At 35.9% G+C, this 14,607-nt stretch overlaps 1 protein-coding gene across 1 annotated transcript in view; it reads left to right on the top strand.

Annotated features, from left to right (window-relative positions):
* Positions 1-14,607, top strand: part of Dach1 (dachshund family transcription factor 1) — a 390,311-nt gene that overhangs the window by 146,867 nt on the left and 228,837 nt on the right. The window contains exon 2 of the mRNA XM_059274317.1: positions 8,329-8,444. Coding sequence (XP_059130300.1) covers positions 8,329-8,444 — 116 coding nt within the window. The remainder of the gene's footprint in view (positions 1-8,328; positions 8,445-14,607) is intronic.

The following is a 14,607-nucleotide window of genomic DNA, read 5'->3' on the forward strand; positions in this document are numbered from 1 at the left end:
CATCAGTGCATTCCATTAAGTGTTTGCATATCATTGCACAAAGAATTTGCTGAAAGTAAATTCATCTACAGCCTGGACACTTAGGGGGAAAATGTATAAAGTCATTAAAAAGTTAAGTGTGTTTAACTATGCAGCTGACTATGGTGCTAAGTAAAATTTATAAATAGCATGTTCTATGAGGGAAATGTTACATATGTGGATTTACAGAGTAGCTATGTAAAAATAAACACTATTAAGTTTTTGTATCTTCTTAATACAAATTTACATATCTTTAATTTACTTTTTGCTTTATATATAATTCACAAAATATATTTTCTGATTGATTGGTGGGCATACTTTTTAGAAAATCATTTCGCATGGGTATACATAATTCAAATGGAAAGATTTCATAAAGTCTCCTCAATTGATAAAGGTTAAGTTTAAAATATATTCGAGAGGTATTGAGGTGGCTCCTCATGTAAAAATGCTTTCTGTCTGAAGATGAATAGCTTAGTTCACATCTCTAGAAAACAGACATGACTGTGTGTGTGTCTGTAACCACTGGACAGTGTCAGGAAGAGACACGAATGTAGTTGGGAATAATTGCCCATAGTCTAACCTGAGGTGTAGGAGGAGACTGCCAGGAGAGTAAGTGGGGAACACTAGAGTAAGATACCCAAATTTTCCTCTGCCATTGTACATATCACAAACATATGTCCTCAAACATGCTTGTGTGCACCACATACAAACACCACACACACACAAACACACACACACACACACACACACAACTTAGAAAATAAAAATACCTTGCCAACCCAATTTTCTAAATACTCATAATTACTAATTTCTCTTCCAATCACAAAACTTCTCTTTCCAGAGAACAATAGTGAACGAAGAGACTCATGGCTGCAATAGGTGCTGAAAATAAGCAATAGATGAGGGTCAGTCCTAAACAAGATATTTAAACCATTCCTTTCAAGTCTTAGGGAACAGGCAGAAGAGGCATGGAGAGAATCTAAGAGTGAAAGTAAAGAGCTGTTAGATGCGGGCTTCTCACAGTCCACAGCCACTGCAATCCAGGGCACCTTAAATGATTGCAGATAGCTGCAGTGGGTTTGTAAGAAAGGATTCTCCACTACTAGGCACGGGGAAAAGAGTAGTCCAGTGAGCCTGCCTCCTCACTATTGAACTATTTGCTACAGACAGAATGAGTGAAAAAAGGAATCATTGTCTATAGTTGTATACTGGCAACCCTGAAAGCCCCCAATGAACAGTCTCATCAAATATTCATATATGTAGCACTAGGTAAACTGAACGTTTCATGAAATAAACCAAAAGTCTTGAATCTGAGAAAGAGACAAGTGGGGTGGGCTAGTTAAGGGGTGTGTGTGTGTGTGTGTGTGTGTGTGTGTGTGTGTGTTGAGCACTAAGAGTAATCAAAATGCATTATACACAAATATTATATTATCAAAGAACGTACTTAACAAAAGTAATAAAATAATATGAAATTATTTGGCTAGTATTAATAAAAATAATACTAAAATTACCATAACTTGAATGCAGATAGTACATTCAAAAGATCTTTGTTGATGTTTTGGTTTGTTTTTTGAGTCATTTTTTTTCTAGGTAGCCCTGGCTGTCCTGAAATTCTCTCTGTAGACCAGGCTGGCCTCAAACTCACAGAGATCCGCCTGCCTCTGCCTCCAGAGTGCTGGGATTAAAGGTGTGTGTCACCACCACTCGGGTTGCATTCAAGGGTCCACACCTCAGAGAACCAGAATGACACAGCGACAGGGAAAGTCCAAACTGATGACAAGCAGGAGTCTGAGAAGTAGGTCACATAGGACATCATTTCCAAGGAAAAAGTGTCTCCTCAAAATGTAACCATCTAAAAAAAAAGATAAGAATCCATACACCAGGACATCAGTTCTGCCACAAGAGCCTTGCGATTATCCGGATTCATACTGTTCAGTAAATACAAAGATAAGTTTTTTTTCCATAAACAAGTTAGTAGTATTTAGGAGAAAGCTATACTTCTTTTGCTTCTTTTTATGAAATGCACATTAATCTTAAGAGGGTTTGCACAAAACTGGTGACTCTATTTCTTGAAGTTCATTGAATCTGGAAGATATTAATATTCATGTATGCTTTTTTTTTCATTTTTTTTGAGACAGGGTTTCTCTGTGCAGCTTTGCGCCTTTCCTGGAACTCACTTGGTAGTCCAGGCTGGCCTCGAACTCACAGAGATCCACCTGGCTCTGCCTCCTGAGTGCTGGGATTAAAGGCGTGCGCCACCACTGCCCCGGCCATGCTTTTAGTCTTTAAGGAAAATAAAAAAAATAGGTAGAGTACATGTGATATAGACAGATGTAGACCTCAGGTCCTTCTAAACTTTATCGATGATGGTGCTTTATTTATAATGAATTTTCTGTAGAATTATGATGTGAACTTTTGAAATGTGACTTCATTTTAAAGCTTTGTTTTTATATTTGAACTGTATACAAATATCTTAGAATCTTATGCACATCTTGGATGAATATACAATTCTCTCTTCAGAGATAATCACTATATTTTAACGTGTTTTCCTTCATTGTGCTTATGATGGCATTTTTGTGTGCCAACCTTCCTTTAGTGTGTTTTCACTTCTGTACTCCAGTGCATCCACATCTGCATGTATGAGCTTCACTATTTTATTTTACTTAATATATAAGCCTTACTCCACATTATCATATACTCATAAAGTTTATGACTTTATAATGCTCAAGTCAAGATTGCAAATCATGAAGAAGAATATATATTTCTGATCTCAAATAATTTGTTAATATAAATAGAAAAATGTATAAGTTATGCATTATATTAACATAATGTGATTATGTAACAACAATCTAACTCTAAAATATGTATTTATATTATAAATAGATCATAAACCAAGTATTATATGATAGACAACAACATCCTCATTTATCTTTGTTCTGTAGACTCATTCACATGAAGAAAATTTGAAGAATACAGCACATAGTAGGGGATTTCTTCTGAAAACAAATAGGGGAAGGCAAATAAGTCTTGTAGATTAGCCTAATGGGTTACCTTCACTCCTAAATAATTTTGTTCTAGGATGTATTTCAATATTCATTTTCTCCCACACATTTTCTGCTATCCCATTATTTATACTTGGTGTAATTTTAACTTCTACCTCAGATGAGATTGTGAATCCCGCCCACTCATTGGGTTGATATCACGTATATTTCATTGCTTGCACATGGTTTTTCTTCGACTCTTGTGTAAATGAAGGAGTGAGTGGTAGAGAAATGTGAACCTTTCCAAACAGGTTGGGTTTGGCTTCTTTTGGAGGGTGAGGGCTGGGTAGCTATTTTCATACTTACAATTAGTTACCAAAATTTCTCAAAAGCTGCTAAAGCCTTTAGCAGGCAGCTGCCCTAGGATGTTTGGTGACTGAAAAATCTGTAAAGTACCCCCCACCCCCCCACCAGCATCTCCGATGACTCTCATTCCTTTAATGCACTTAGCTGCATATCACTTTGACTTCTTTTTCTAAAGCTGAATTTTGAGTCTCCTTGAATAAACATCATAAATGTGTCTGAAGTCAGGCCCTACAGCCTGGAGCCCTGGGAACAAATGGACAATGAAGTGTCTGTAAATTTTATACTGTCATGAGAGAGAGATATGAGAAATAAGATTCTCCAAAGTGATTCATCTGAAAAGAAAATCTTCCTATTCAAAACTGCAGAAAAGTGTGTGTTTCTAAATCTTCAGGGTTTGAAGTAGGGATGTAGATAGCTCTAAGCCATTGCCCTCCTTTGAAAAATACCAAAGTCTGGGCTGTGGCTAAGATGAGGAGCTGAGAAAAAGAAGGAGGAAGTCTTTGGTTATGATTTCATCCAAGCTGCTAAGACTAATGATTTAAATAATGTCTTCCTTTTGATTTGATATAGGACAGCTCAGCATACTTTGGTCCACTTGTCTCTATGGTAGCAAAGTCTAGGATGAATGTGGCTGCCATTAATGTACATACTCAATCTAAGAGAGTGCTTTTAAAAAGTGTTCTGTTCCTCTGTTCAGTTTAGTTTTCATTTATCTTTTCAAGAATAACTGACCTCCAATGAAGCACACTAAGAGTTTGTTTAACAATAAGGTAATTTAATTAGTTGTTCTGAGCAGTTAGGTAATTTGATTAAGATTATACTGTCTGATAAATTAATTAATCCTATATACAGGTATATCTATTTAGACAAAAGCACTATACTTCTGGCCTTCACACTACCACATGATCTCTTGGAAGTTCTTTAAATCCCTGTTGAAAGAATTTAAGCATTAAGTATTTGCAAAGAAGTTTCGTTTCTCATAATACTACAGAAATTAATGATCTCCAGAAGTTAATGTTCAAAATTCTGTGAGTACAATGCAAGCTTCTCAATAGAATCTTACTGTAAATAATAAAGAGAAAATAATCTTGTTAGCAAATATATTTTCCTACTTTCCTCCAGTGATGATGAAGAAGGAGGAGGAGGAGGAGTAGGAGGGGAAGAAGAGGACGAGGAAGAGGAGGAGGAGGAAGAGGAGGAGGAGGAGCGGAATGAGGAGAAGGAAGAAGTTCTATATGACTCATAGAGAGGGCAACCAGTAGTCTAGTACTTAGAGAAATTTAACATCTTTCTTTCCTCTTTTAAAAAACAGTTGTTCTGGTCTTTGGCTCAGTATCTCAAAGCTTCCTTCTTACATAAGTAAAGTAATCCCCAGTAGGGTGTTAGCTGATGGCCTTAGGGTGTTACCACCATCAAGGGTGTTTGCATTTTAATGGAAGGCTTTAAAAGAACTTCAAGCATCTAGTTTGAGTGCAATAAATCTCCATTGGTGGAGTTTGAAGCAAAGTGATAGATTGGGCAGGAGATATCTGTGGTGAAAGGAGCCCACTGGGTTTATTCTAATCACAGCGTGAATTAAAGTGTTCCTACTTAGTGGTAGCCTGACTTTTGCTTCCAGAGAGAAAGTTGTGAGGAAAGCTCCTGTGGCCTGAATAATGAAGCACTCCTTAGCAGTTTCATTTCCTTTAAAAGCAAAATAAGTCAAAGGGCTAAAAGTTCAAATCTTTGAACTCTCCTTTCCTGTCTTATTTTCTCCATGGCTGTCCCAAATGTATACCTTCTTACTTGTGCTTGAGGTGTACAGGTAGAAGATGGTCACCCTTTCTCTAAGTTTCAGAATTTGTGTATATGCCTTCTTTCCTTCCTTTTCTTTTCTTTCTTTCTTTCTTTTTTTATCTTCTAGAGGCTTTTTTGATCACTGGAATTGACAGGGCAGTGTACTTGTGAAGTCTGGGAGTAGGAAAAGTGGATTAACAAATAGATCAAAATATTTTTAAAAAATAAAAAGAGTAAGATACTGACTTTTTTTGTCCTCCATGAAGTTCTGAGAATAAAACAGATTCATAGATGTCTGCGATCAGGACTGCTTGAGTGATAATGGTATGACCCCCACTGACTGTGGACTCTCTACACACACAGAGCCTGAAACAGGACATACTGACACAGAACAAAGAGTAGACTCAGCTAGATAATGTGGAGAGGAGGGAGGATTTTCATAGAAATAGTAACAGAAGCAACCTTCTCAAAAATGGTATAACAAGAGACCCATTTCGCCCACTGTTCAGATCAGTGTGATGGTACAGCATCTGTAATCCTAGCATGTGGGGTGATGGGGTGCTAAGGAATGTGTGAAATGAGTTCAAAGTCAAGCTTCAGATATATAACGTAATATTCTTTCAAAAGAAAAAGAGAAAGATTTAAAAAGAAAACAAGACATTCAGTGGAACCCAATATAAAATGATATATAAATGGTGGAATGAAATAGTAAAACTGAGAAAGAAGATTGGGCCAAGTATTCAAAGGTCTGTAGTAAGGCCATCATGGATTGTGGGTCCAATAAGGAAGATATTTTCAATCATATGTAATATATTGATGTAAATATGTATATATATGTATATATATGTATGTATATACACACACATATATGAAATATTCTTCTGAAATTATGTTGGAGTGCTGTCTGAATATGAGGCTCTAGACTGGAGCCAAGGGAGGAGGTAGGTCTTAGAAGAGACTGGATCTGTAACAGTGGACCAAATGAAAAATAAAGAATGATCTGGAACAGGAGTGGGACATAGACAAGAACATGAACATAAAGAGATATCTTCAGAGAGATGATATTTGAGGATGAGGAAGAGGAAATGATTCATCCAAGTGTGGACATTTGGCTTAGTCAGTCAGGTGCCATTTTGCTGAACAAGGGAAAGAAAAATAGGTTTTAATGGGGCATATGCTGAGTTCAGATTTGGATAAGCTGAGTCTTAGATTATTATAGAACATCTAAGCAGGGATGTCGACTAGATGGGCATCAATCTGTCTGCATCCCGGAGGAAGATCTGGGCTGTAGATGTATGTTTAGCCATTAGTCCTAGGATCTAAGTGATGACGATAGAGGAGTTCACTCAGGGAGAATGGGTACTATCAGAGGCCTGTCGATTGATTCCAAGCAAATGATCAGTTAAAAAGCCAGAAGAATCACAATGAAGAGTAAGAACACGTAGCTGGAGAGATACATGAGAGCAATAAGCAGGAGGGTATCAATATTGATTTACAAGACAGATAAAGTCGCAAATAATCCCCCTGCTCTCAGTCCAAAGGCCTCCAGGATCTAATGCCAGGCATTAAGTCCAGCAGTCTCAGTCCATGTTCCTCCTGCTGTTTGAGCTGTGTCAGTTCAACAGACGTACTGCTACACATCCATGGTTCCTATGCTCCCATTTCTTTCTCATGTTATCAGAGAATTGTGCTTTTCTTCTCCACATTTAACATCCCTTAAAATTTTCTTCTAATGTTTCCCCTGCCATCTTTCTTTCCTGAAAATGGAAGTCTCATCACCTAGCCTATGCCCCTACTACTACACAGATTGTAACTTCTGTGTGGGACCTAGCACATTACAAATTACATTGTAGTTATTTATGAACAAGATTCTTCCCTCTTGGCCAGAATATAAGCTCCTAAAGATGAAGAACTCACTCCTCTAAATTAGCCTCCATAGTGCACTGCCTGGAAAACAGCAGGTACTTAGTAATTATTTGCTCAATGACCACATATATTACTTATATAATATAAAAGAAAGGCAGTTTTTTTTTTAATCTTCTGATGAAACAAGGGACTTCAGCAGAGACCAGCATAGAAATGCTTGAGGACAAAGGATAGATATATCTGATGTCTGTGGTATATCTAGGCACATATTGGCCAAATAAATAATGGAGGCCCTAGCAAAAGCACATTCATAATACTGAGGCAAAAATGAGGACATAATGGTAAATATTCTTATTTGTCTCAAAGACTCTAAGTACTACATTTTTGTATTTGGTACTTTCTTACAAAAATGGTGAATGCTTAACTGTATATTTGCTTTTATAACTTAAGAGATTAATCTTCTCTAATGTGAAGGATAAGAAGTGCTAACAATAAGCACATTTTTATTTTTCCTAAAGGCAAATTTAAGATACTACATAAGCAGTTTCTCAGTGATGTCCTACAAATATTTCCAAGCCTTTCCAATTTACTCTTGTATATTAAAAGTAGGACAACTTCGTGGGATTGTTCAGTTAAATAGAACAAGGGTTAAATGATAACTTGACTTATCTTTTAAATGACAAAAAATAAAGAAATTGCAAGACCTTTTCACACATTAGAGATGTATTGTCATTTATCATCTAGATATCAGGCTAGCAGTGCGAAGTAATAAAACATATCATCGAAAAATGTGCTATAGGTCTGAATCATTCTTTCATTCCACCTCCCAGCTAACTGTAGTATTAAATCAAACAAGCAGAACATTTCCTTAGGCAGCCATTGCCTTTTAATTTCCTGAAGAACCTTAAAATATCATTCATTACAAGTACTACACATATTTGGTTTTTAAAAGTCTCATAAATCAATAGCAGGCTGACTGTAATAATTATTACAAGTTAGTGCATAATTTTCGCGCTGAAGGCTGAATGCAGAACTTTAGCATATGCAAACGAGGCAATTCAAACTGTGTATAGATATTAATATGAAGAAGCAGGTAACGAGGTACAGGCTATGAATTATGCATCAGGAGTGGCTGATCTTCAATGAGGAAAATGAATTCAGCATGTAATCTAATTAGTGATGGAAGTCTATTACATCTAACTGCAAAAGCAACCGTCCTTGAAACAAATTTATTTACAGTCCATGTTACCACTTGAAACAACTTTGAAATGATGTGTCAGACAACAGCTTAATTGTAAAATTTTTTGTTTGTTTGTCTCAGTTCCAGACCTGGCAGGCCTCCGAAGAGGACTCAAAGTGTCACCTCCCCAGAGAACTCTCATATCATGCCACATTCTGTCCCTGGCCTCATGTCTCCGGGAATAATTCCACCAACAGGTAAGGGTGTGATCATTTATGCCAAGACATTAAGCATCAACCAGTATCACAGATTTTAAACGTACCCACCATTATAATGATATTTACATGCTTTGGTTTTATTTTGTGAACACGAAGATAATGTTCTCATAAAAGGTTATTTAAAAAATGCATCAGGATTACTAAGATTTCCTGTATAAAAATAAAATGGAATGAGCTTGATTAAAGTGCTAGAAGTCCTTTGAATTACCCCCTACAACTTTTATAAAACAAAAATTACTAGTCCTAGGTTTTTTTATGTTTTTTTTTTTCAACTAAAAATTAGAAGCTCAGAAACAAAAGTAACTCCCCAAGGTCAACTGCTGAGAGACACCAATGGCTATTCAAACCTTCTTGTCTAGATTCTGAACAATTTCACTCCAATATAATTCAGGAATACAGATACACATGCAAAAAGAAGACAAAAAAAGCTAAAAATGCAAATTTTTTCAGATAAATACATTTCCACTACAACCATTTAAAGGAAGGCTTTTAAGACTTTTGAAGATATATAAATGACAACATACTGTAGCGTGTATACACACATTGTATACTATAAATGATGATAAATCATAACAAAAAATAGCTCATTTGATTTATGTCACTTGGATATGTTCATTAATTCTTTAATGTAATTTTCTATATGCTTGTGCCCACTTTTGGTTTTCAGCAGGAAAGAGCCAGAGCTATGATCAGATTAACATAATGATTACATTATATAACATACATTACTCTTGCTTAAGGAGGAGATGCATGACTGTTATGCAATACACTTAAAACAACAGAAATATCTTGAAATATATTTTTCAAATTATTTCCTATTTCTTTCTGCATAGCACAGCTGGCCACAAACTTGAAATCCTTCTGCCTCAGCCACAGGAAATGCTGAGTTAGAGGCATACACTACCAACTGAAGCTAAATAGTTTCTTTTCTCTGAACTTCTATCAGTATTGTCTTCTTCTTTTGGACATTCTCTTTATCTATGCTCTAATATAATCATGGACATCTAGTCACATTCAGTAGTTGAGTTAAAGTTCCTTGAACTTAATGGATATTCAATACCTGAAACTCAATTTTGTGAATATTTATCAAGTATCATTTCAGCTTGGTTTTATGCTGTTTTTATATTTAGCACTATTCTTATCAATGATTCAAAAATTCCTATTTTTCTGTATTTATAAATAATTGTATCTGTGTAAATATGATGTAAAGTCTATGTGTATAGTGTATGTGCATGTGTGGGTACAGATTTGTGTGTGTGTGTAGGCCAAACAATGACATTTGGTGTCAAATTATATCACTTTCTGTAATATCCTCTGATAGTCTTTCATTGAACCTTGAGCTGAGCTTGTGGTCAGCAAGCCCATTCATCCTTCTGTCCCACCCACCACAAAATATTGAAGTAAAAGGTGGGCACTGCCACACCCAGCTTTTGTGTAGGTGTAGAGTTTTAAACTCAGGTCCAACTACTTGTAGAGCAAACACTCCGAATCCACCGAGCCATCACTTCAGTTCCAAATAATTGAAATTACTATTGAGATTGGGATTTTTATGCTGGAAATTTTACCTAGAAAACAAAAAACACACATATACATATATGTAAATTAATAGTTTAAAACGACCCAGTTGCCAGACAAGTGTTTTCCAGGTCACTTGCTTCTCACCATAGTGAATCTCACTGTCCAAAATTCTAATCTCAAATTTGCCATTTGGAAAAGAAATTGGTAGTATGCAATGAAGCTTGAATTATTCATGTTTAAGTAGTTGATCAAATGTCCTCTTGTCAATTACTTTTTTTTTCTTTGTTTTTGAGACAAATGCCAAAGAAAGGAGACTAAGAAGGAAGAATTTAGTTTGTCTTGGGGTCTCAGTCAAATCTATGACCTGCTGTTTCTAGGTCAGTTTAACTCAGAGCATCAAAGGGTGAAGGGTGATAGAAAGAGTTGCTCACTTCCTGGTGGTAGGCTGGAAGCAGAGAAACAAGACAGAGCATGCTCATCTTAGTCTTCCTTCTGTTCGATTGTATTCTGGCCCCAAATTCAAGCCCCAGTATGTTAGATGGAGTGCATCGGGAGAGCAGTTCTTCTTGTGCTGTTAATATAGCTTACACTGTCAGCTCTGGAGACGCCTTCACAGACTAAGGCACAAGTACGCTTCCCTTATATAGGTGTCTCTCAGTCCAGTCCAGCTGGTAAAATTAACCACCTTACTGCTCTTTGAAATTTTTGTTGTTCTTTAGTCTATATGGGAATTTTTTGGTGTGTTTTATAGCTGAGATATTCAAGTGTGAGGAGAGAAAGATTTGACTTAAATAATTTTATGTGGATTTTTCTAATTAATCGTTTTAATAATATTTTTCTGTATTTGATAATCTTACGTTGATTTTCAAAAGTTACTTAATCACAGAATGCAATTGCACATTTTATTCATTTAAAATATTCAAGATCTAGACCTAATTTTGCCTTAATTTTAAAGGCAAAGGTAACACACACTTCAATAAACGCACTATTTCAGTAGATGATGTCTTCAAAATCTCAGTGGAGCAACACTCATATAATTTCATGAAATAACTTTGCAGTTTGTGAGGTGAATAAAACAAGTTCATAAACTACAACTCACAAATCAAACATTATGTTACCCTTGAAAAATCTTCCCCCTCAAATATATTATACATTATTGGATGGAAAGAGACATGGAAAGTAGTTCCAACTTGACTCATCATTAGATGTTTATTTTTTCAAGTCAGATCATTTCATGCATAAGTTGTGGTGCCATTGTCCCGAGGCACACCTTTTATCTCTTTGTTCTTTGTAATGTATTATCAAGCCATAAACCTGGATTTTCATCAAGCTTACCAAGCATTGCACTGAAAAGGTGGGGTAATAGTTCCTGAGGAGGGTAAACTGGAGAAGGTGGGGAACCTAATATAGTTAAATATTCTCTATAGCCCCGCCAATGGCTGTGAATAGTCTGGTTTGCTTGTTATAAACTTATTCACCCATTTTCATCTTTTAGACAATGGTCCTTGATTTGTGGTCACCAGGATGTGAATGTCATTCTCCAGTGGTGTTTCCTTAATGCAGATGCTTTTCTTACACATTTTTTTTTCCTAGAAGAAAATTAGTAAACATGGAAGCATATCTCCACATGGGAACATATTATTTTCTATCTTATTAACCGGAGTTTTAAATTTTCTTTTCTGAAAGCTGCAGATGGCATGTTTCTGACATGAATACACCTATCAAAGTAAAAATATACCAACTTCAAAAATGAACAGAAAGATCCCAAGAGTAAATCTGCCGAGTTTCAAATCCTAAGGTTCAAGTTGCAGATTATTCATGAAAACTCATATGTCCTTGTAGCCATAGAAGTAACTTTTAACCTTTTAAAACACTGAAATTTTGTCCAGCCTAGTCCTGTTAAAATAAGATCAATTAGATTTGATGAATTTATAAATATCTATGGATTTATTGCTGGTCACTCAATTATTTTTATTTTTAATGGCTGATATTGGAATTTAAAATAATCTGTTTTCTCAGAAGAAAATGGCTATACACTTTAAAAACATTAATAACTTAGATATTTATAATTCAAAAGATAAAAAACATACCAAATATAAAATTAAAAACCCTACGACATTATCTGTGGTATTTTTACTTGTTTATAATTTTCTTTGCTTGAGGAGGTTTGTGTGTAACCTTAGGAAAGGACATGGGTAGGTGGCCCGAAAGTTATGGCTGTGACAAAATGCCATAGCAACTTGAAGTCGCAGTCATGAAAGGAAGATGCCTTTTTGTAGAATCTCACAAGGCAACACACTACTTGCAGTGATCACTGCATTTATCCTGACTGAGCACTTGCTATAAATTATTTTTGAAATACACACCAGTTTGGAATAAATTCATCCTAGCAACGGAACTCTAATAGCATTCAGACTTTTTATAGAATCATGTCTATTATGCAATTAAGGAAAGGATATTTAGGAATTTAGAATACTCCTTTCTTTGTGCCAGAAGTGCAATTTGGATAGAATATTCAGCCAACTTCCTGATTTTGTGTTTAGGTCAGAATGCAAACAACTTTTGAAATATAATTTCTATATCAGTATTCAGTAATAACATATGAATACCCAATACTTGCATTTGATATTAAAAGAAAAGCTATTCAATATCTACTTTTTTCAAATACACTCAAATTAAATAATTGACTCATATTTTGTGTCTTGCACATTGCTTTTCTCTAATTATGACTTTGTAAACACATGGGCAACACACATTCAGAGTTAACAAAAAAGGCAATAACTCATGCAATACCATACACTATGCCTAAAGGTAACAATTTCTACCTTGCAAATTCTTAAATTTTGATTAATTTCTAGACCAGGACAATATTAATGATAAATGCAATTGAAATATTGATATCTTAAACAAAGAAAAAGCCCCACAAAACAGTTTTAAAGGAAAACATCGTTGTATGAGTTGATGAGACAAAAATATATTTCTGAGGTTTGTTTCCTTTATTTTTTCTAGGTGATACTAGAAAATGATGAGCAACACCACCCAAATTACCCTTTTTCAGAATGTTGACCTCTTTGGCATTTTAAGGACTTTTTTAACATTCTCATTCTGCTTTCTGAAATCGTTGAATCTTTCCTTCTATGTTTAGAAATATAATAAATGTATTCAGAGAGGCTCCTGGGTAATACCATCTTTTTGTTTTGTTTTGTTTTGTTTTTCGAGACAGGGTTTCTCTGTGTAGCTTTGTGCCTTTCCTGGATCTCACTCTGTAGACCAGGCTGGCCTCGAACTCACAGCTATCCACCTGCCTCTTGCCTCCCGAGTGCTGGGATCAAGGCGTGCACCACCACTGCCCGGCAGTAAGACCATCTTTTAAGCACAACCATTTGAGTATCTTACTTAAAGAGAAAACATGATACAAACTACCTAAAACACTTGCATTCGCACAGCATAATATAAATGTGAATTTTGTGTTCATATGTAGGAACATTATGGCTGTATAACTCAAGGGTGTCACATGTCCTGTGATAGAGGACCATTTTCAGGTTTGTTGCAGAGAGAAATGAATGGGTATGTCTTCTGCTTCTTGGAACCAGGCAGGATAGTGTGAACCCAGCAGGATAGTGTGAACACTGGAGCATCTTGCATTTTACTAAAGTTTTAAAACTTGAGATGAACACTCCATTCTTTTTCTGAGGCTGCTATAACAAATTACTACAAGCTTGGTGGTAAAGAGCTGAACTTTTCCCTCAAGGTTTGGAGGCCAAGAGTTCAGGTTTGGGATCATTCAGCTCCAATCACAGTTCCCGTAGGGCCACAGCCCTCCTCAGGCTATAGAGGAGAATTGTCCCTTGGCCGCTGGCACTCTTTAGGATAAAGTTGCTTTACACCACTTTGTGTCTCTGTCTCTGTCTGTCTGTCTGTCTCTCCCCACACGTGCGCACACACACATGCACTCACGCATGCATGCACCATCCAGTGTGTACTTGAAATTTCCTACTGCTCTTTCTTGTAGGGTACTTATAGACAATCTTTCCATCTAGACATCTTAAAAACAACATGCACAAAAAAGGTTTTGGCATATAAAGCAGCGTTTTCAGAGGCCTAGGACATAATCTAAGGGGCTGCTGTCCCTCTCTCATACCCAACAAGTTTCTCTGCAGGAGAATGGTGAGAAGTCAATTACAGGGTCTCAGATGTACACGTGAAATGTACACAAAAAGATTCTGGCCAGTTTTGTTCACTGAAGTATCCCTGGATGGAGAATATTGCCTGGCACAGGGCAGAGACTCAAAATAAATATTTGTTCAGTGAAAATTGCTAATAAATGTTTAGTGAAGGATTTCTGAGAGGAATTATTATGCCTCACAGTAACAAACTGAAGCTGTAATGTGTTAATATAGCTTTTTAAGTCCCACTAAACACACGTAGGCTCCATATCAAATATTTAGCGTTTAGAGTCTAAACAGAGGTATACCAAGTACATAAAAGGAAATATTTCTTTTTATTCATCAGTCATAATGGCTACATACAAGCATTAGCATGAACAACTGATAAATTTTATATAAGTAAATTTGTGTTAGTTACAGAAACAACATATTAGACTTCATAAGTACTGTTTATATAT

This window comes from Peromyscus eremicus, chromosome 9 (assembly GCF_949786415.1).
Source record: "Peromyscus eremicus chromosome 9, PerEre_H2_v1, whole genome shotgun sequence".
Taxonomy (NCBI): Eukaryota; Metazoa; Chordata; class Mammalia; order Rodentia; family Cricetidae; genus Peromyscus; species Peromyscus eremicus.